Source organism: Chiloscyllium plagiosum, unplaced genomic scaffold (assembly GCF_037043375.1).
Source record: "Chiloscyllium plagiosum isolate Xiang-an unplaced genomic scaffold, Cpla_swu_hap1 HiC_scaffold_21, whole genome shotgun sequence".
Taxonomy (NCBI): Eukaryota; Metazoa; Chordata; class Chondrichthyes; order Orectolobiformes; family Hemiscylliidae; genus Chiloscyllium; species Chiloscyllium plagiosum.
The window spans coordinates 56557569-56581542 of record NW_028270159.1 but is presented as its reverse complement, the minus strand read 5'-3'; the positions used below and the strand labels follow the sequence as shown (position 1 = coordinate 56581542).

At 43.0% G+C, this 23974-nt stretch overlaps 1 protein-coding gene and 1 pseudogene across 5 annotated transcripts in view; both read right to left on the bottom strand.

Moving 5' to 3' along the window:
• exd3 (exonuclease 3'-5' domain containing 3) overlaps positions 1-23974 on the bottom strand; it is a 451102-nt gene that overhangs the window by 19050 nt on the left and 408078 nt on the right. For all 5 annotated transcript variants that reach the window (XM_087998598.1, XM_087998600.1, XM_087998602.1 and 2 more), the window contains one exon: positions 2936-3029. In XM_087998598.1, coding sequence (XP_087854724.1) covers positions 2936-3029 — 94 coding nt within the window. The remainder of the gene's footprint in view (positions 1-2935; positions 3030-23974) is intronic.
• On the bottom strand, positions 7473-13220 carry LOC148146158 (uncharacterized; annotated as a pseudogene).

The following is a 23974-nucleotide window of genomic DNA, read 5'->3' as shown; positions in this document are numbered from 1 at the left end:
CCTCATCCTCAATACTGTCCTGATCCCATCCCCCATGAATGCTGTACTTGTTCACATCCTCTAATCATGTACCCGATTAATACTGTACCCAGTCACAGCCTCTAATATTGTACTGATCTCATCTCCTAATACTGCACTCAATCTCATCTGCTATTTACATTCTACCTGCTCTCTTTCCATATTAATATTGTACATGATCGCAACACCTAATGCTGGACCTGACCTGTTCCCCTATTAATACTCCATCTGATCTCATCCCTACGAATACTATACTTGATCTCATCCTCAATTAATACTCGACCCAATCTCATCCCTTACTATTCCTGTATTCTGCCTCATTCCCTATTACTGTACCTCTTCTCATCCCCCATAATACTGCAGTTGACTTCATCCTATATTAATACTGTATCTGATCTCAATCTCTTTTACTCAACCTGATCTTATCCTCCATCTCATCCAACTTTATTTTTGTACCTATCCTTTCAAAATGTCAAAAACTGTTAAATACTCAGCTTTCTCTGGTCACTTTGTAATTATGCCTTGTATTGGCTTTCATGTCGTATTCACCCTTTTCTACTTATGCTATCAATTTATAATCTCGTTATGGATGTTGCCAGCAATCAGATAAAGATCCTTTAATTCTGTCTTTTTACCATTTTCCCAATTCTATTTGTATTTGCTGGCACACTCATATGCTTATACACTCTGTCTCTTACTATCTCACTTTGGTTTCATGAAGGCCTTCCCAACAATGCAGCTCCCTCTTTCTCCCTGATACTGGTGTTAATGCCCCATGACTTGAAACCCATTTCTCTCACACCTATCACTGAGACAAAGAGTGACAGAGGGAAACAGCATAGAAAAAGGGTCCTTCAGCCCACGGAATTGACACCAGTCAAAACAACTACCTAACTACTTTAATGCTATTTTCCAGCACTTGTTCAATAGCTTTATGTAACTTGGTATTGCAAGTGTATATCTAAGTACTTCTAAAATGTTCTGCCTCTACCGTTCTATCATTTAACACCTCGATCTTATTTCCTCCATACCAATTTGCTCATGGCTCACATTATACTCCAGAGACTACTCTGAAGAGGAGTTAAAATGTTTCCTCTGCTTTCCTCTCCTCAGATACTACAAGATTAGATTAGATTACATTACAGTGTGGAAACAGGCCCTTCGGCCCAACAAGTCCACACCGACCCGCCGAAGCGAAACCCACCCATACCCCTACCCCTACATTTACCCCCTACCTAACACTACGGGCAATTTAGCATGGCCAATTCACCTGACCCTGCACATCTTTTGGACTGTGGGAGGAAACCGGAGCACCCGGAGGAAACCCACGCAGACACGGGGAGAACGTGCAAACTCCACACAGTCAGTCGCCTGAGGCGGGAATTGAACCCGGGTCTCAGGCGCTGTGAGGCAGCAGTGCTAACCACTGTGCCACCGTGCCGCCCACCATTCTCTGTGTATGTTTCAGAATTCCGGCATTCGGGGTATTTTGGTTTTATTGACCCAGAAATATTATCTTTGTGGTACTGCTTTTCAGTTTGAGTGTTCAGACTCTCTCAGCAAGGCCTCTTTCCTGGTCTGGTCGATGTCACTGTTACCATGTGAACCACAACAGCTGAATTCTCCCCTCCCAGTGAAAGGTCCTATTGAAAGAGATGTCTTTGACCCTGGCAAACAGGCAGACAACAGTGTGTTCAGGACCCCTTCTATCAACCACAGAGAACAGTATCTATCCTAAGTATCTATCCTGTCCACAGTTACATTCCTTTTTACTTCTTAAGTGGTTCCTGTATCACTGTGCTGTTGTCATTTTACTCATTGTTCCTGCAGTCCCTGCTCACACTACAAGGGACTCAGTGGTTAACATTGCCACCTCACCGCACCTGGGATTCGGGTTCGATTCCATCCTTAGGCAACTCCCTGTGTCATGTTTGCACGTTCTCCCTGTGTCTGCATGAGTTTCCTCTGGGTGCTTCAGTTTTCTTAAACAGTCCAAAGATGTTGCAGGTTGCATGGATTGGCCATACTAAATTGCCCATAGTGTCAAGGAATGTGCAGACTAGGTGCATCAGCCATGGGATATGCAGGGTTACAGAGATAGTGTAGAGGGAGTGGGTCTGGGTAGGAGGTTTGGTGTGGACCTGATGAGCCGAATGGCCTGCTTCCACACTCTTAGGGATTCTATGAATGTTTAACTTTTTGGACAATTGCAAAAGCCGGGGCTCCTCCTCCGCTGCTTTCTAGATCCTCATACCTGCCTCATTCACTGTCAAACATTCCTGTCCCTGACCATGGGATAATCTGAAATTCTGAGTCTAAGGACTGCCTTCTGGAACAAAGTGTTCAACTTTTCCTCTCCCTAGAACTTGCAGTGTCCAAACCTCAAACTCCAGCTCACTAACTCACAGCAGAAGTTCCTCAAGCTATAGACGCTGAGTACAGACGTGGTTGCTGTTGATTGTACTGGCCTCCATCTGCCACAATATGCTACATCTGTGACACATCACCTATCTGGCCATCTTTGTCGTGTTTTATTTAACTAATAGGTTTTAAGTTTGGAAATACGACTGAATTGGTGTCTGTAGTTATACCAAGTAGATAAAGCCAGTGAAGAAATAAATTCAGTGCAACACTTATTTCTTCCTATACCAATTTGAATGCCTGCCTGTATTTACAGCATAAAATGTTACAAACCCACCAAACACTCTGCTCAGCTAATTAATGCCTTGAGCACCTAACTGCTTCTGGAGGCTAAAAACAGATATAAATATTTGCACCAAACTTCCAAGCAACACTCAAATCCAGTCAGAGTCACAATCTGTCTTCCGGACCCAAACTCTGGGAAACTCATGTCAGATCCCCCACCCTCTCCACCTCAGGAAACATCATTGGATACCACCTTCTTATGATCAGTTACCTGTATACTCTGCTCTTCCTGAGCCAGCTTTTGACTGTATGGCTTGTCGCATCTCTTCCACTGGAAGCTTCAGGTATTCAGCCCCATTACACACCTGGTAACAGAGAATGACATATGTGGTTACTTGGATTCAGGCGTGATGAGACCCTCCTGTTGATGTTATGACACTGTGTAAACCCAACACACAGAGCTCACTATTTAAAGTAAAAATTAACAATTTTATTCTTTAAATCCAACAGAGAACATTAAAAAAACAACTATCTACAACTCCTTTCTCTTAAGCCTATCTTCTACTTCCCACTCTACAATACTGGTGCAGTAAAAAATCCCGATTAAGAGTTACAAAAAAATTAACCACGTTTCAAAATCTATCAGCCTTGTCGATTTTCCTCTGTAGATTTTCCTTTGTATTCTCTTGGGTTACGTTTTCTTTGGTCTTCTGCTGCACAACTTTTCTTATGGGCAGGGACCTGTCAGAGAGATATTCGACTAGCAGGCTGTACTTGTTGGTGCACTTTGCAGTTCTCACCAACTGTTCAAAATGTCCACTTTTATACCCCAAAACGTTGGATCATTTCATTGGTTTGATGTTATCCCAAACAGTAAAATTCAAATTCGATTGGAATTTGGTATCTGAGGCATAATTTAAACTGATTGGCCAAATTTGAATTTGTTTTTGTTCCATGGCATCACAATTCCAGCTACTTGTTTCAACCAATTGTTACATTTTTAAGTTGTTCAGCACACTCTTTCAGTCAGTCCTTGCTAGCTTCCTCTCTCTCTTAAAGGTACAGTACACACCTGTACTTTCAGAACATTGGTTACCGGTATTCAGAGCAGGCTGGTCAAGGCTAGTCAACCATTGAAATTAAGAGATGAGCAGTTACCAGCAATATGTTTTTGATTCCAACAGCTCTCAGCTCCAACTACCAAACTCAGAAATTTAGCTCAGCTGTTTGTCCATTCATGGAATTGGGAAAGACTAGACCAAAGCTTGTTGAAGGGTGGTGCTGTCACTCCCTATGTAGGTGGTACTATGGAGTCAGCATGGGTCATCTGTTTATTGGGAACCATGCAATATTCCCAGCCACTTGTCAATTCCCTGCTTCCTTTCCCCAACTCAAAACAATGACTCCTGGAAAAACCCTGCCCCAACATCCGACCTCCTGGAAGGCAGCACCAAGCAAAACACAATAAACTGAGGTAGAGATGGAGTCCGGAACACTTAGGAAGATGGAAAGGGCTCATCTTGGCTAGCATGTTGTTCTGGAGTCTACATCTTGAGTCAAATATGACAACAAAGTTATGAATGGTCTGATTTCACCTCCAACAGTAAACCAGCTTTGTAGCAGAACCACAGGCAATGGTTTTAGCCTTTCTAAGTTTTACTTGGAGGATGTACCTAGTCATTCAACATTAGCTGTCAGGTAAGCAATTTAAGAAATTAGAGACATTGAAAGGATCAGGGAAGATGATGGTAATGTAGGGTTGGGGTTGTCCAGAAAATCTGACATGTTTTCAAATGATGTTGCCAAGGCATAGCAGAGAGAAACGTGAGAGTTAAGAAAAGATCCTTGGAAGCATCAAGTTCTCTGCTTTATCTTTCCAATCTTTTATTCACAAATTACTACAATTTCAGTACTGAGCACAATTCATGCATGTTCTTTCAAATATCTATCAGGAATTTGATAACTGCATTTGTAATCCATTTGATATTCAGGCTAAGTTTCCTACATTAGGTAAAGCCAACACTGCAGAAGTTCTTCAATGACTATAAAGAGGTTTGGGACATTGTTGTGAAGAATGCCATATAAATGCAAAGAGGCTGGGGAAAGGTACGTGGAATCACCATCTCAACTACCTTTCCCCCAGCCCCACCACCCTCCCTCTTTCTTTCTCAGTCCCCTTCCCCCTCTCCAGTCCTGATGAAGGATCCTGCCCAAAACGTCGACTGTCCTGGTCTTGTAATGTTGCTTGACCTGCTGTGCTTTTTTGAGCTTCACTCTGACCTTCCAGCATCTGCAGCCCTCACTATCTCCATATAAACACAAGTCAATGTTTCTCTTTCCCTCTCTCACTATCCAATCACTACTTTGTGGTTAATATCTCTGTTTATCAGCTTAAATATACATGCTTCTTAAATTCTAACTGTGTATTGGTGAACATTCTCAGGTTGGTGCAAATACTGTTACAAGGAGATTACATAATTACTCTCCCACATCACCTCTGTATCAGCTGGGGGAGACTTGCAGAATACCTTTATTATAGAAAGGGCTGAGGACTGGCAGATGAAGTTTAATTTGGATATATGTCAGATGTAACGAACAAGGGCAGCACTTACTCAGCTAATGGTAGGGTCCTGGATAGTGTTATCTACAGAGAGACCACAGGGGTTCAGGTACATAATTCTTTGAAAGTTGCATCATAGGTAGACAGGTTGGTTAAGAAGGTGTTTAACGTGCTTGCCTTCACTGCTGAGTATAGGAGTTGGGACGTTATGTTGAGGTTGTACAAGATGTTGGTGAGGCCACTTTCGGACTACTGTGTTATATTATAGAAAAGGCATTATTAAATCAGAAAAGTTTCACAACATGTTACCCAGACTGGAGGGTTTTACTTATAAGGAGAGGTTGGAAAGGCTGGACCTTTTTTGACTGGAGCATAGGAGGTTGAGGGGTGACCTTATCGATGTTTATAAAATCCTGAGGGGCATAGATAAGATAAATAGCAAAGGTCTTTTCCCGAGGATGGGGGAGTTCAAACTAAAATGCCGATAGTGTTCAGGGATGTGTAGGTTAGGTGCATTAGTCAGGGGTAAATGTAGGATGATGAGGTAAGGGAAGGGGTCTGGGTAAGTTACTCTTCGGATGGTCTGTGTGGACTTGTTGGGCCAAAGGGCATGTTTCCACACTGTAGGGATTCTATTCATATAAGTTCCCCTCCAAGCCACTCACCATCCAAACTTGGAAATATATTAAGGGCTATACGGTGGCTCAGTGGTTAGCACTGCTGCCTCACAGCACCAGAGACCCGGGTTCGATTCCCACCTCAGGCGACTGTCTGTTTGAAGCTTGCACATTCTCCCCGTTTCTGCGTGGGTTTTTCCCAGGTGCTCCAGTTTCCTCCCACAATCCAAAGATGTGCAGGTCAGGTGAACTGGCCATATTCAATTGCCCATAGTGTTAGGTGCATTAGTCAAGGATAAGTACAAGGTAAGGGAATGGGTCTGGGTGGGTTACTCTTCGGAGGGTCAGTGTGGACGTGTTGGGCAAAAGGGCCTGTTTCCATACTGTAGGGAATCTAATCTAATCATATTTTTTAGGTGAGAAAAGAAAAATTTAAAAGGGACCTGAGGGGTAACATTTTTACACAGAGGGTGATTTGTACGTGGAATGAACTTCCAGAAGAAGTGGTGGATGCAGGTACATTTACAACATTTAAATGACATTTGTACAAGTACATGAATGGGAAATGTTTACAGGGATGTGCGCCAAATGCAGGCAAATGGGACTAGTTTAGTTTGGTTAATTTGGTCAGCATGGACGACTTAGACCAGATATACATGCTGTATGACTATATAAGTCTAAGACCTCATCTTTTTTGGACTATAGACTGGAAATGAGAAACTGGGCATTGCCTTAAGGAGAGAAGGTGAAAGGAGTTGTTTGTAACTTCAAAAAAAAACCCAACTGTATATTAGCTTCAATGTTGAGTTTTGGGGACATTGAGTCCAGGCAAAGTAGCACTATTTGATGTAGGTTCAGGAGAGTTCAGCATAGCTACAAGCCTCTGACTGGTCAGGTTGCAGTTTAACACAGATTCTGATCCTCTCTTGTCCAGAATTGGCAAAGTTGATCAATTTCACTTCCAATTTCCACCCTGCTCTCACCTTCACCTGGTCCAAATCCTCCCTCCACTTCCATAACATTTCTGTTTTCATTTCTGGAGACAGGCTGGACAATATTATATACTACAAACCCACTGATTCCCACACTCCTGGACTATACATCTTCACACCCTGCTCCCTTTTGCGATGATACTGTGACTTCAAGAGGTGTATTTCGTCCTTGTTCTTTTGGGACAGGTTTTAAGGCCGTGGTGGAAGCAGTCTACCAGGGCCACTAGCTTGTGAGACCTTGGGATTTTTTTGAAGAAAAAGGTGGAACAATACAAGCAGCTTGAATGGATATGGTCAAGCTTTCACAGAACTAGGACTTTTAGTTTTAGCTTTAAGCAGTTGCTGTCCCTCTCTCGGTTACAGCCAAAAGCTGGGCATGCTCTTCCTGTTACTGCAGTTGCATGTGAGTCAATCTGTTTTTATGAATTTGCCTTTTGCAACGGGCATGTTTATGGGCTGTTATTATATTGGAACAGTTAATTAGTAACAGTTACTACATCTATTATTCTGTTGAGCATTCCAATACATTATTCCAATTACTTCTTTCTTTTGTTGTATTTTAACTATAGTGGATGAACATTTTGCTTTAAACTGGTAGTTTGACCAATTGAATTGCACCTGGAACATAACATCTCATGTTTACCTTTAAAAAAGAAAAAGTTAGGTTCTAGACTATATTCAAAATAGTTTGAGGGGGGTTTGGTCTGGTCCACTTTAAAGATTCTATAGCATTCTCCAGTTGTATGTGTTTTGATGATACTACCTTCCACAGAGGAGCCTCAGAAATGCTCACCCTTTTTCTCAACTGAGAATTCCCTGTCAGTCCGACCCACTTCCCGGACTTCTGTGCCCACCTCTTCTCTCCCCTCCCACAACTTTGGAGGTGTCCCTCTGGTCCTCACTTCCCACCCCACCATCATGCACATCCAAAGGATCATAAACCACGATTTACATCACCAGAATCATATAAAATTCCTCTTTTATTGTCAGCATTCCACAGGAACTATTCTCTCCAGGTCACCCTGGACAACAACTCCTCCATTCCTAAGACTTCCCGATACCATTGCAAAAGATATAACACCTACCTGTTTACTTCCTCTCTCTTCACTATCCAAGGCTCCAGCCATGCTGTACATCTCTATGACTGTATGACTATGCACCCTCCAGGTGAAGCAACAATTTACTTACACTTCATTCAACTTAGACTACTGTATTCACTTTGACACAGGGGAGACAGAATGCAGACAGGGTGATTGCTTGCAGAACACCAACAGTCTGTCCACAAAATGACCCTGAGTTACCAGTTGCCTGCCACTTCAACAAACCACCATGTTCCCTGTCTAACATTTCTGTCTTGGGCCTGCTGTAGTGCTCCAGTGAGGCTCAGCGCAGGCTGGAAGAACAGCAGATCACTTAGCGAGTTTTGAGAAGGTCTATACCTCAGCTTGTGGTTCTGGATGTAGAGTCATAGAGATGTACAGCATGGAAACAGACCCTTCAACCTGTCCATGCCGACCAGATATCCCAACCCAATCTAGTCCCACCTGCCAGCACCCGACCCATATCCCTCCAGACCCTTTCTATTCACATACCCATCCAAATGCCTCTTAAATGTTGCAATTGTACCAGACTCCACCACTTCCTCTGGCAGCTCATTCCATACACGTATCACCCTATGTGTGAAAACGTTGCCCCGTAAATCTCTTTTATATCTTGCTCCTCTCACCCTAAACCTATGCCCTCTAGTTCTGGACTCCCCAACCCCAGGGAAAAGACTTTGCCTATTTACCCTATCCATGCCCCTCATAATTTTGCCCACTCAGCCTCCGACGCTCCAGGGAAAACAGCTCCAACCTGTTCAGCCTCTCCCTATAGCTCAAATCCTCCAACCCTGGCAACATGCTTGTAAATCTTTTCTGAACCCTTTCAAGTTTCACAACATCTTTGTGATAGGAAGAAGACCAGAATTGCACACAATATTCCAACAGTGGCCTAACCAATGTCCTGTACAGCTGCAACATGACCTCCCAACTCCTGTATTAAATACTCTGACCAATAAAGGAAAGCATACCAAACGCCTTCTTCACTATCCTATCTACCTGCGACTCCACTTTCAAGGAGCTATGAATCTGCACTCCAAGGTCTCTTTGTTCAGCAACACTCCCTAGGACCTTACCATTAAGTGTATAAGTCCTGCTAAGATTTGTTTTCCCAAAATGCAGCACCTCGCATTTATCTGAATTAAACTCTATCTGCCACTTCTCAGCCCATTGGCCCATCTGGTCAAGATCCTGTTGTAATCTGAGGTAACCCTCTTCGCTGTCCAATACACCTCCAATTTTGGTATCATCTGCAAACTTACTAACTGTACTGCTTATGCTCGCATCCAAATCATTTATGTAAATGACAAAAAGTAGGTTTGCTTGCTGAACTGGAAGCTTCGTTTTCAGGCGTTTCGTCACCATACTAGGTAACATCTTCAGTGAGCCTCCGGTGAAGCACTGGTGTTACGTCCTGCTTTCTATTAATAGTCTTCCTTGGGTTGGTGATGTCATTTCCTATTCTTTTTCTCACAGGGTGGTAGATGGGGTCCAAATCGATGTGTTTGTTGATAGAGCTCTGGTTGGAATGCCAAGCTTCTAGGAATTCTCGTGCCTGTCTTTGTTTGGCTTGTCCTAGGATGGATGTGTTGTCCCAGTCAAAGTGGTAACCTTCCTCATCTGTATGTAAGGATACTAATGAGAGAGGGTCATGTCTTTTTTTGGCTAGTTGATGTTCATATATCCTGGTGGCTAGTTTTCTGCCTGTTTGTCCAATGTAGTGATTGTTTCAGTCCTTGCAAGGTTTTCTGTAAATGACGTTTGTTTTGCTTATTGTCTGTATAGGGTCTTTTAAGTTCATTAGCTACTGTTTTAGTGTGTTGGTGGGTTTGTGGATTACCATGATGCCAAGAGGTCTGAGTAATGTGGCAGTTATTTCTGACATATCTTTGATGTAGGGGAGAGTGGCTAGGGTTTCTGGGTGCATTTTGTCTGCTTGTTTGGGTTTGTTGCTGAGAAATCGGTGGACTGTGTTCATTGGGTACCCATTCTTTTTGAATACACTTTATAGGTGATTTTCCTCTGCTCTGTGTAGTTCCTTTGTGCTGCAGTGTGTGGTGGCTTGTTGAAATAATGTTCTAATGCAGCTCTGTTTGTGGGCGTTGGGATGATCACTTCTGTAGGTCAGCATTTGGTCCGTATGTGTTGTTTTCCTGTAGATGCTGGTTTGAAGTTCCCCATTGGCTGTTTACTACTGTGACATCTCGGAATGGAAGTTTGTTGCTGTTTTCCTCCTCTGTAGTGAATTTTATGCCAGTAAGGGTATTATTGATGGTCTTGAAGATTTCCTCTCAGAAAAACTTCATTTAGTCATTGAAAGAAGTACATTACAAAAGCTAAAAGACAAAGAAACACTCTGGTTCTAACGAGCGTCCCCATTATATCTTTTTCTTCTGTGCGGAGCTTTCAGATCCTTGCATGATAGCAACTTCCAGAACCAGGGATCAATGCTATGCACAGTGTCACAGGCTCTTCGTATAGCTACATGAGCAGCTTGGATGAAACACTGGCTGCAGCCAGTGAACTGCAAATGGATGACGTTACCCAGCCATATGCTAACTTCTTGAGTTTTTGTACAAGTGCTGAACATTCACATTTTCAAGTTGTGTACCTTTTAAAAATATATAATTTTCCTATTTTAATGACCAAAATGAATAATTCCATATTCCCTGATATACTTTATATTCCACCTTGTTGCCCAGTCTATATCTCTTTGTAGACCCTTTGTGTCCTTCTCAAAACTAACATTCCAGGCTAACTTTCTGTGGTCAGCAAAGTTTGATACATTATTTTGTCACTTCATCCAAGTCATTAATATATATCATAAATAGTTAGAGCCCCAATACTAACCTTGGCAGTGCTAGTTACAATCTGCCAATTTGAAAACAGGAGAAAGTAAGGACTGTAGATGCTGGAGATCAGAGTCAAAATGTGTGGTGCTGGAAAAGCACAGTCGGTCAGGCAGCATCTGAGGAGCAGGGCAGTTAATGTTCCGAGCTGATGAAGTTGAAACGTTGACTCTCCTGCTTCTCAGATGCTGTCTGACCAGCTGTGCTTTTCCAGCGCCTCAATTTGAAAATACCCCATTTGTCCCTATTCTAGACTTTCTATTGTCAACCAATCTTCTATCTACACTAGTATAGTTCATAGCAACTTTTCAAATGCCTTTTGAAAATCCAGTATTACCTTTTATCATTCATTCGGGATGTGGCATTCACAGGCTAGAGTAGCATTTATTGCCCAGACCTAATTACCCAGAGGGCGGTTAAGAGTCAACAACAAAGCTGTGGGCCTGTAGTCAGATGTAGGCCAGACCAGGTAGGTATGACAGTTTCCCTCTCTAAAGGACATTGGTGAATCAGATGGCTTCTTCCAATAATTCACAGTTGTTTCACAGTCATCATGAGATCCTTAATCCCAGATTTTTATTGAATTCAAGTTTCATCATCTGCAATTACGGGATTTGAACTGGGCCACCACAACATTCCCTGGGTCTCTGGATTAATAGTTTGGTGATAATACCACTGGATCATTGCAATCTCTCCCACTACATCTACTAGTCCCTCTTTCTGTATCCTACTGGTGTCATCCTCAAGAATACTCCAAAAAAATTGTCAAACAGGATTTAATTTTTGTAAAAACTTGTGCTGACTTGTTAAAATCATATGCAATTTTCTAAATGCATTTGGGGTGGCATGGTGGCTCAGTGGTTAGTACTGCTGCGTCACAGCACCAAGGACTGATTCCCGCCTCAGGTGACTGCATGGAGTTGACACATTCTCCCCTTGTCTGCATGGGTTTCCTCCGGGTGCTCCAGTTTCCTCCCACAATCCAAAGATGTGCAGGTCGGGTGAATTGGTCACGCTAAATTGCCCATAGTATTAGGTGCATTAGTCAAGGGTAAATATAGGATAGGGGAACGGGTCTGGGTGGGTTACTCTTCGGAGGGTCAGTGTGGACTTCTTGGGCCAAATGGCCTGTTTCCATACTGTAGGGAATTTAATCTAATCACTAATATTTCCTCAGTAATAGATGGTAGCATTATTATGTCTGGCTTACCTATAGCTTGCTGTCCCTTCTTTCCTGAATAGAACCACAGAGATCTACAGCACAGAAAAGGCTTTTCATCCCATCACATCTGCACCAGTCAAAAGCAATCACCAACTATTATAAGCACTTGGTCCATAACTCTGTATGCCTTGGCATTGCAAATGCACATCTAAATGCTTCTTAAATATTATGAGGGTTTCTGCCTCTTATCATCCTACAGTGAGTTCCAGAATATCTATTCTAAAAACCAAAAGAACCGCAAATCAGAAACTAAAACAGAAGCTGCTGGGAAAGGTCAGCAGTTCTGGCAGCATCAGTGAAGCGAAATCGGAGTTAACGCTTCGGGTCCGTTCTGAGGAAGGGTCACCTGATCTGAGACATTTCCTGTCTGCCCTACCTATGTCTCCCATAATTTTATATATCTCAATCAGGTCCCCTCTCAATCTCCTCTGCTCCAAAGAAAACAACCTCAGACTGTTCAACCTCTCTTTGTAACTGAAACTCTCCAGCCCGGACAACATCCTGTAAATCTCCTTTGCACCCTCTCCAGTGCAATCACATTCTTCCCATAATGTGGAATGCAGAACAGTACAGAATACGCCAGCTGTGGACTAACCAATATTTTATACAGTTCCAGCTCATTCTATAAAATAACATCCCTGCTCTTAAACTCTATGCCTCGACTAATAAAGGCAAGTATCCCATACGGCTTCTTAACCATTTTATCCACCTGTCCTGACACCTTAAGGGACTGATGTACATACACACTGAGGTCCTTCTGGTTCTCTGTGTTTCCCAGGGTCTTATCATTCATCATAGAATCCTTGCCGTGTTTGTCCTGCCCAAGACCATCACCTCATATTTATCTGGATTGAACTGCCACTGATCAGCCCATTTATATCCTCTACCAATTTTTGTATCCACAAACTTATTGGTCTGTCTTCCTACATTCAAGTCTAAATCATCTGCGTACACCTCAAACAGCAAGGGCCACAATACTGACTCCTCTGCAACCACGTTGGACATGGACTTCCAGTCGGGAAAACACCCATCAACCAACACCTTCTGCTTCCTGCCACTCAGACAATTGTGGATCCAATTTGCCAAATTACCTTGGATCGCAAGGGCTTTTCCGTACTTTTGCTAATAGGCTCCCAGGCAGGATCTTATCAAAAGCCTTGACGAAGTTCAAGTAAACTATATCAAAAGCATTACCCTGATCGACATGCCCGGTCATCTCTGAAAAATTCACTCAAGTTGGTCAGACATAACCTCCCTTAACAAAACCATTCCATCTGTTCTTGAGTTATCATTACCTCCTCAAATACAGATTAATTGTGTTTCTCAGAATTGCTTCCAATAGTTTCCATACCACGGAGGTTAGACTGACTGGCCTGTAGTTTCTTGGTTTATCCCTTTCTCCCTTCTTGAATAACAGTGCTACATTGGCTGTTCTCCAGTACCTCTCTGTGGCCAGAAAGGAATTGAAAACCTTTGCAAACATCCCTGCTGTTTTCTCTCTCGCCTCACTCAACAACCTGGGATACATTTCATCCAGCCCTGGAGATTTGTCTACTTTTAAGCCTGCTGGGCCCTCAGAACCTCCTCTTTTTCTATGCTAGTTATTAAAATTGTATCACAGACCTTCTTCCTGATTTCTATACCCATATTATCCCTCTTACTATTACACTTGCCAACTTCCAATTTGTTATGATTGTTCCAGATTCTCAGGAACTTTGAAAAGTCATAGCTACCACATCCTCTCTCTCTGCAGTGATCTCTTTGAATCCTATGATACAGTCAGTCTTAGGGATTTGTTGGATATAGGTGCCTCAAATTTCTCTAGTACTTTTTCTTTGTTGATATTAATTTCCTTATTCTTCTCACTTTTATTAGCCCTTAGATTACCATCTTTTTATGGGATATAATGGTTTTCTTCTACTGTGAAGACAGACACAAAATATTTGTTGATTGCTTTTTTTTCCTCATTCCTTATTCTCCTGTCCTCTATTTAAGGGACCAACCTTTACTTTAGCTACTCTCTTCCCTTCTACATATTTGTAAACATTCTTACAAACTGTTTCTACATTCTTGGCTAGTTTACAGTCATTCTACTTTTCTCCCCCTTCCTCTTACCAACATTTTGGTTACACTTTGCTGGTTTCTAAAACATTGCTGATCTTTTGATTTAGTACTACTGCTTACATTGTTAATTCTTTTGATTTAATGCTATATCCAATTTGCTTTACAAGTCATGGATGGATCTTTGTCATTACATTTTGTTTTTCGATGGAATGTGTTGTTCTTGAACATTTTAAATGTTTAAATCTTTAAATGTTTCCCACTGTTTATTTACAGCTATACTCAGAGTCCATTTATCCATCAATCATAGGCAGTTCCCCTCTCATATCGATGTAATCAGCTTTGTTCAACGTTCCGGCTGGTCGTTGGGGTATGTACTTTTCATAATTTATACATAGAATGTTGTGTATATGGAATGAGCTACCATGATAATGCAAAGGTACAGTACAGAGGCATTTAAGCAAAGGCTTGGAAATCACGGCTCCAAAAAGGTTGTTCCTTCAGGATACAGAGGAGTCAAAACCTGGCACCAAGTTAGAACCAATAAAGTAGCTGCAACCTTCCTAAATCTAGATGCCTTTTCCTTGTAAAAGGACTGTTCTTATTAAAAATGCAAATGTAACCTGAAGTTATCAGTCTCACCAAGATTCTTAAAGCACACAGGACTAAACAGTGTTTCAACACAGAGTTCAGGATAACACACAAGCATATTCAGCTCAATCAACATTATATTTTGTCAGATTAGAAACAAGAAATCAGAAGTCTCCCATCTCCCCAGCAAAAACATTCCCACTGTCCTACACACACTGTTAGATAAAATCTAGATTGAGATACAAAGTAAAAGACCATATACATTGACTCTCACTGAGGTACGGTTCCACAGACAATGATTCGGCTTGATTAAAGTTCCACAGGCATGGCTCTCACTGGGTCTCTATCTCTCTCTCTCTGGGGTGCAGTTCCACAGGCAGTTATTCTCATTGGGGTATAGGTGCCACATGCAGTGAATGTCATTGGGGAAAGGGTCCACACAAAGAAACTTTCAGTGGGGTACCGGGTCTAGCAATAACTCTCAAAGAACAAAAGAACAAAGAAAATTACAGCACAGGAACAGCAATGAAAATAATCCTAATCTCACTGGGGTATATACACCGCCTATCACTGGGGTACAGTCCCACACACACTGACTCTTACTGGGGTACAGTCCCACACACACTGACTCTCACTGGGATACAGTCCCACACACACTGACTCTCACTGGGATACAGCTCCCACACATACACTGACTCTCACTGGGGTACAGCTCCCACACACACTGACTCTCACTGGGGTACAGCTCCCACACACACTGACTCTCACTGGGGTACAGCTCCCACACACACTGACTCTCACTGGGATACAGCTCCCACACACACTGACTCTCACTGGGGTACAGTCCCACACACACTGATTCTCACTGGGAAACAGCTCCCACACACAGACTCTCACTGGGATACAGCTCCCACACACACTAACTCTCACTGGGGTACAGTCCCACACACACAGACACTCACTGGGGTACAGTCCCACACACACAGACACTCATTAGGGTACAGTCACACACACACAGATTCTCACCGGAGTACATGTTCGATACACACTGACTCTCACTGGGATCCAATTTCTCACATACTGACTTTCACTGGGGAAAAAGGTGCTGACAGCGCTCTGGGATCTCTGTCTGGATAGTTTTTGCTAACAAAAATGTTAAAATTTCAGCAGGTTGATGAATAATGGATGAAAGGTGGAAACTAGCAGTTAGGTTGCAGTTCAAACAGGGATGTAAATAACACATATCATTGGTGTGGTGTAAATGGCATTTGACACATCCCAGGTGCTAGCCTGGGAAAGACAGTTAAACAGCAGCAAACAGAGTTAACTAGTAGACCTGTAAGTGTAGCTGAAAAGGGTGTTTTTTCTCACTCATGACAAACGTTGGCTCTCTTCTTTCATCTCTCTGTTTGTGTAGAATAGAGGGTTGGGCTCAACAGGCTATATTTTTTGTCCACTGCCCCTTTCTCAGCAGTCTGTTTGAAAACAGCAAGTGCAATTTGGTTGGACAGATCGCAGGATACGGCTCAGCTCTATTGCAAGGCGTTACCTCACACAATCAACCTCACTCACAATAAATGCTTATGAGCAGACCACAGCCCACACTTGAAACTGATTCCTTTCCCAGGACATGGGGCTGCACAGTCGTTCCCTGTGAATGGAACATTACTGGGGCCTGGCATTTCATGACAGGGTAAGAGTTCAAAGGGTCAGCACTTATAGTCAAAGGTTAACACACAAATGTTGGACTCCAATCAGCACAGGTTTACAATTCCTCTCAAACAATGGGACTTAGATGGTGATCCAATTTACAGTGAGACACCCAGCTCTATCAGTCATTACACAACATCTCCATTTATACTTAAGTTGCTCATTCATTTTGCATTCACATCAATGGTCAGTTCACATTGAATACAGACGTAGTGGCTGTTACGCTGGATTATCCAGCCACACCAGTTGCAAGTTGTGCAGATGGTGTGTTCTGTCCAGCTGTGGGCCCACGTGCCCGGTGTTGTCTCAGCCTTGAGCTCAGCCCTGTTGCCTTGACATTCTGGGATGATACGGTAACCAGCTGGTGGGCCAGGACAGTGCACTGTGGGCTGAGTTTTGCAGCTACAATTTGCTCCCCTAATTTTTTTAAAGAGGCTCTTACGTACAGGGGTATGTAATACAGGGTAGTTGATCTGTGATGTGGTGGATAGCCACTGCCAGGTAAATTTTTAAAAGTTAAGGGGCTACCACACAGCCCTGTGCAACATCAGGCCATACATTGATAGTCTCTTTCACAGTTCAAATTCAAGCTCACTGCAGTCATTTCTCATGAACTATGTACAGGATTGTCCTGAAGATGTTTGGACAATTTGGTTGTTGTCAGCAAAATTCACAGACCTTTGGTGATTTATTGAGTTGTAAAGACTGTCTTGTAAGTTTTCTGTATTTTTAATTGTGGACTGAAATGAGAAAATAGCTGTTGTAAAATGAACGATTGTTGCACAAGTGCTGCATGTTTTGAAAGGACGCAATGTAAAAAAGCACAATTTACACAGTTGCAATAGCTTGCAGATGAGCTGGAACCAAGGGCTGTACAAAGGGAGATTCAGCCAGTAACAAGTAATCATGATTTGGAGATGTCGGTGTTGGAGTCGGGTGTACAAAGTTAAAAATCACACAACACCGGATTATTATCCAACAGGTTTAATTGGAAGCACTAGCTTTCTGAGCGGTGCTCCTTCATCAGGTGGTTGCCATATGGCCGGCTTTCACACGTAGGGATTCTATGATTTGTCTTCTGACAACAAAGACTGTGTCAGACAGGGGCTCCTTTTGAAGGTCTGTAACCTCACTATGTTTCTGGCAGGATTTCTTCAAGCTCAGGAAGGTAGTGATTCAAGAGTTTGTCCTGGGGATTTCCCTGGACAACAGGCAAACTACTCAAGTTTCCACACTGAAACTTTCTCTCTCTTTAATCTCACGCCTGTACTGCAATGAGACATGGACTGTGCATCAGTGACACACAACAGTAATGCTTCAAATTCATCCTTCAGATTCAAAGGGAGGTGACATTGAACAAATGCTAGTGTCGTTACTGAGGTCAGCTCCTTAAGTATTCAGGCAAAATTTCTTCAAAATCAGTGGCTCAGTGGTTAGCCTCACTTCCTCAGAGCACCAGTGGCCCAGGTTCAATTCCAGCCTCAGGCGATTGTCTGTGTGCAGTTTGTACATTTTCCCCAGTCTGCATGAGTTGCCTCCCGGTGCTCCGGTTTCCTCCCACAGTCCAAAGATATGCAGGTTAGGTGGATTGGCTGTGTTATATTGCCTACTGCATCTAGGGATGTGCAGGCTAGGTTGGTTAACTTTGGTAAATGTGGGATTATAGGGATAGGGTGGAATGTTTTTGGAGGATCGGTGATTGCTTGATGGGTCGAATAGCATCTATCTGCACTGAAGAGATTCTAGGATTGATTGGCTATACTGAACTGGATACTGTACCCCACCCAATCTGAGCAAGCGGATCTGATCTCACCCAATTTGAACAAATCTGCCCCTCCATCCAATCTGAGTGCAGCAGTTCTGCCCCGCCTACACCTGTCCCCATAACAAAGGATTGCAACAACAAATCCTGTGAACCCTGGCTACCAACAAATATACATGATTATGGCAGATATTAAGAGTTTAAAACAGTAGAAACATAGAAAACAAGTTCAGGAGTAGACCTTCGCACCCGCACTACCATTCACTAGGATCATGGCCGAAAGCTGTACAGAATGTGCCTAGGCAAACAAAACAGGGCATGAAAGAATAATGGCAGGTAAAATAAAGGAAAATCCTCAGGTATCTTACATGTATATTAAACATAAAAGGACAGTATAGAGTCCATTAAGGACCATAGTGGTAAGTTGTGCATGGAGCCAAAGGATGTAAGGTAGGGTTGTAAACCAATACTTTGCTCACCAGTGGGTATAGAAATCAGGGAGAAGGGCTATGATATACTTAAAAATATTAGCATAGACAACGATGCAGTTCTGAGTGGCCTGGAAGGCTTAGATTTCCAGGACCAGATGAAACCTACCCCAGGCTGATGGGTGAGGGAAGGGGGGGGGGGGGGGGGGGGGGGAAGTAACAGAGGCATTGGCAATTCCTCCCTAGTCACAGAGGAGGTGCTGGTGGCATGGAGAACTGCTAATGTGATATCGTTATTCAAGAAATGGTGCACGAGATAAACCAGGAAACTAAAGCTAGTCAGTCGAACCTTGGTGGTGGGGAAGAAAGTGGAAGCGATTCTAAGGGACAGAATTTGAAGAGGAAGGGATTTATTAACGGTTTTCTTGAGCAGAGGCCATGTCTGACCAATGAATGAATTTTTTGAAGTTGTAAATACTTGGGCTTCAGCAATGCTTTTGTTAGGGTCCCACATGGGAGACTGATAGTGAAGCCAAGAGCCTATTATATGAAAGATGTGATTGAACTGGAGAGGGTGCAGAGGACAGATACAGGATGTTGCCTGGGCTGGAGAGTTTTTGTTATGAAGAGAGTTTGGACAGACTAGGCTATTCTCCTTGGAGCACAAGAGACTAAAGCGGTGGGAGGAGCTATGACTGAGATATATAAAATTATGAAGGGCATAGATGGGGTAGACACAAAGAAACATTTCCCTTGGTGGAAGGATCAATGATCAGAAGGTGAGGAAGTTCAGAGGGGATTTGAGGGAAAATTCTTTCACTCTAAGATTGGTAAGAATCTGGAACTCACTGCCTATAAGGATGGTAGGGAGGAAACCTTGATAACATTTAAGAAGTATTTAGATGTTCAAGGCACACAGGGCTTTGGGTCAAGTGCTAGAAAATGGAATTGAGGATTTGAATAATTAGGTGGCTGTTTCTTTTTAAAACTAGTGCAATTCGATGAGCTGGAAGGCCTTTCCTTTATGGCACTATGATGAAGGCTTACAATACTTTCTTATTTGGAACTTAAGTTCTAAACTGAAGGATAAGAATATGTACTCAGCCTTACTATACTCGCTGTACACTCATGACTGTGTGGCCAATTTTGATCCTAACTCCACCTGTAAGTCTGCTAACAACACCGCTGTGTAGGGTGGATCTCAAATAAGGATGACAGAGTACCAGAAAGAGGTAGAGTGCTTGGTGGCATGGTGTAAAGATATCAATCTCTCCCTCAATGACAGCAAAACAAAAGAGCTGGTCATTGACTTCAGGAAGCAAGGTGGAGAGCATGCTTGTCGCTACCATGGGTGCTGAGATAGAGATGGTCAGGAGCGTTGGGTTCCAAGGAGTGATACTCACCAACAATCTGTCCTCGTCCACCCACACTGATGCAACAGTCAAGAAAGCACAACACCTCTACCTCCTCAGGAGACTAAGGAAATTTGGCATGTCTGGAAAATGCTAACCAATTTTCAGCATAGAAAGCATTCTATCCAGATGCGTCATGGCTTAGAATGGCAACTGCTCTGGACATAGTCCAGTCTTTCAAGCAAGCCAACCTTCCATCCATTGAGGAGAAAGTGAGGTCTGCAGATGCTGGAGATCAGAGCTGAAAATGTGTTGCTGGAAAAGCGCAGGTCAGGCAGCATCCAGGGAACAGGAGAATCGACGTTTCGGGCATAAGCCCTGAAGAAGGGCTTATGCCCGAAACGTCGATTCTCCTGTTCCCTGGATGCTGCCTGACCTGCTGCGCTTTTCCAGCAACACATTTTCAGCTTCCATCCATTGACTCCATGGATACTTTTTACTGCCTCGGGAAGGCAGGCAACATGATCAAAGACCCCTCCCACCCTGGTTATACTCTCTTCAAACCTCTTTCATCAGGCAGAAGATACAAAAGCTGAAACATGTACAAGAACAGCTTTCTCCATGCTGTTATCGTAGTTCTGAATGGACCTCTCAAATTTTAAATTTAATTTTGATCTCACTTTTTGTGTACCTTCTCTGCAGCCATAACATTGTATTCTTTGCTCTGTTCGATTACACGATGGCACTTTATAGTTAATAGATAGATAGAACAGTATAGCACAAGAACAGACCTTTCGGCTCACAATGTTGTGCCAAACATGATGCCAAATTAAACTAATATCTTCTGCCTGCCCATGGTTCATATTACCCCATTCTTTGCTTATTCATATGCCTATCCAAAAGCCCCTTAAATGTCCCAAACATATCTGCCTCCAACACTACCCTGGCAGTATGTTCTGGACACTTGCCCCTCACGCTTCCTTTGAACTTACCCCTCTTACCTTAAGTGCATGTCCTCTAGTATTAGACATTACAATTCTGACTGTAAATTCTATCTATGTCTCTCATAAACTTCTATCAGGTCTCCTCTCAGCCTTCTCTGCTCCAGAGAAAACAACCCTTCATCCAGCCTCTCCTGATAGCTCATACCCTCGAATCCAGGCAGCATTCTGGTAAATGTCTTCTGCACCCTCTCCAAAGCCTCTACATGCTCCCTGTAATGTGGTAACCAGAAATGAATGCAATTATATGGTATGATCTGCCTGCACTGCATCATAAAACCAAGCTGTGCCGAGGTACATGTGAGAATAATAAGTTAAATCAAATCAAACCAAATCAACTTCGAAGAACCAGGATCAAACCATAAACATCAGAGACAGACCCTGTTGGTTGGAATCATAGCTAAATTCCACCATTAATTGGGTAATAGCTGAGTAGAATTGAGAGTCTTAACTTGCTTACTACTGAGATGTCATTTTGGTTGCTACATGCAATAAACTTTAAACTATTGTTTCAATATTTGATTTCTTAACAATTGTGGTGGTTTACCCACAACAATCTAAAGGAACCAAAATGTTTAATCTGGCAAACTGTTCTAAGGAAGTAGATGCTTCTAAAAATTCAAATTCTAAACTTGTATTGTGTCGTTGACAGCTGGGTGGGAGTGTACATGCCTAGTTCCACTGTTAGCTATTCAGTGCTGGTTAGAGAATCATCTGCTTATGCAACATAACCACTTCAAGGACTATGTCGCGTCCAAATACTATTCTTTTACAACACCTTCCAGAAAGACAGTTTGGATCGACATTTAGAGAGATGCAAAGGAGGTTCAATAGGATATTGAAAACAACAAATGCTGGAGATTACAGTGGGTCAGACAGCGTCCATGGAGAGGGAGTAAGCTAATGTTGAGTCCAGATGACTTCTTCAGAAGTAAAGTGTGGAGAGGGCAGGATTTATGCTGTTGTTGGGGAGGGGTGTGCAGGAGCCGTGTGTAGAATGCAAAGGGAGAGAAGATGTTGATAGCTCAGATTACTTGATTAAAATGCAAGAATGGGGGAATGGGGAACAGGGGACAGGATATCGTGACAGAGAATGTAACAAGCAAAGCCAAAAACAGGGAAAAAAAATGGAAGAATGTAAAAAGTGAAGCTGAAAGAAAGGGAAGAAATGGGACTTGGTTCACAATTTGAAGGACTTGAACTCAATATTAAGTCCAGAGGGCCATTGCATCAGCCTGTTTCTGCCTCACCCAAATTCATTTCCTCCTACCTTGACTCCATCTTATCTCCACCTGTCCAGACCATGCCCACCCACATCCACAAGTCCTTTGATGTCCTCCACCATATTGACAATTTCCAGTTCCCTGGCCCTAACTGCCTCCTGTTCACCACGGATGTCCAATACTTCCACTTCCTACCAGGACGGGCTGCGAGCTCTCGGCTTCTCCCTTGACCAGAGGCGTGAACAATTCTCATCCACTAGCACTCTCCTCCACCTAGCTGAACGTGTTCTTTCACTGAACAATTTCTCCTTTAATTCATCTCACTTTTGCCAAGTCAAAGGAGTGGCTATGGCATCCCCATTCGTCCCAGATATGCCTGCCTCTTTATGGGATATGTGGAACAACTCTTGTTCCAGTTCTACACAGGCTCCCTCCCACAACTCTCTTTTTGGTACATCAACGACTGCCACTTCATACTCCCTTGAAAAGTTGGTTCATTTTGTCTTGAATTTCCAATGCTCTATAAGTTTCACATCATCCGTTTCCGAACTTCCTTTCTTTTCCCTGACCTCTCTGTCTCCATTTCAGGGAATAAACTGTCCACTGCCACCCATTACAAAGCTACTGACTCCTACAGCTACTTTCACCGCAGCTCTTCACACTCCACATCCTGCACGGACTCCATCCCATTCTGCCAGTTCCTTCGCCTGCGTCACATCTGTTCAGATGATGTGACGCCATGTTCCAAAACAGAGCTGCTAACATGCCTTTCTTCTTCCATAACTGTGGTTGCCTGCCCACTGTGGTTGGCAGGGCCCTCAACTGCATCTGACCTATCCCTTATGCTTCTGCCCTTGAACTTTTCCATTACTCACAATAGCATGATCGGGTCCCCCTTGTGATCACTTTTTATCCCATCTGAATCCCCATTCAAAGAATCATTCTCTGCCATTTCAGATAACTCCAGCAGAACGCCACCATCCCCCCAATTGCATTTCAGAGGAATTATTCCCTCCAAAACACTAGTCCATTCCATGACCACCAACACCACACCCTCCCCCTTCCCATGTGTATGGAATGAGCTGCCAGAGGAAGCTGGTACAATTTCAACATTCAAAAGGCATCTGGATGGGTATATGAATAAGAAGGGTTGAGAGGGATATGGGCCAAGTACTGGCAAATGGATAAGATTAGGTTAGGATATCTGCTTGGCATGGAAAAATTAGACTGAAGGGTCTATTTCTGTGCTGTACATCTCTATGACTCTACAAGACTGTAAGAGTTTCTTTAGATATATAAAGGGCAAAAGAGAGGCAAAAGTGGACTTTGGGCCACTGGAAAACGATCCTGGGGAACAAGGAAATGGCTGAGGAACTGAATATTTAATTTGCTTCAATCTTCACAGTGGAAGGCATAAAATAATAGCCCAAAAAAATCAAGAGAGTGAGGGGGCAGAGCTGGGTATGGAGGCCATCACCAAGGAGAAGGTGCTAGAAAAACTGAATGGTCTGAAGGTGGATAAATCACCTACAAAACAGAGTTCGAATTGATAGCTGGAGAGGCATTAGTGGTGATCTTGCAGGAATCGCTAGAATCAGGAAGGGTCCCAGAGGACTGGAAAATCGCTAACGTGACACCCCTGTTTAAAAAGGGAGTATGGTAAAAATTACAGACTAATTAGCCTGACCTCAGTCATGGGTAAGATTCTGAAATCAATTGTGAAGGATGAGATATCTGAATACTTGGAAGTGTAGGATAAAACAAGCAAAGTCAGTATGGTTTCATCAATGGGAGGTCATGCCTGACAAACCTGCTAGAATTCTTTGAGGAAGGTTAGACCAA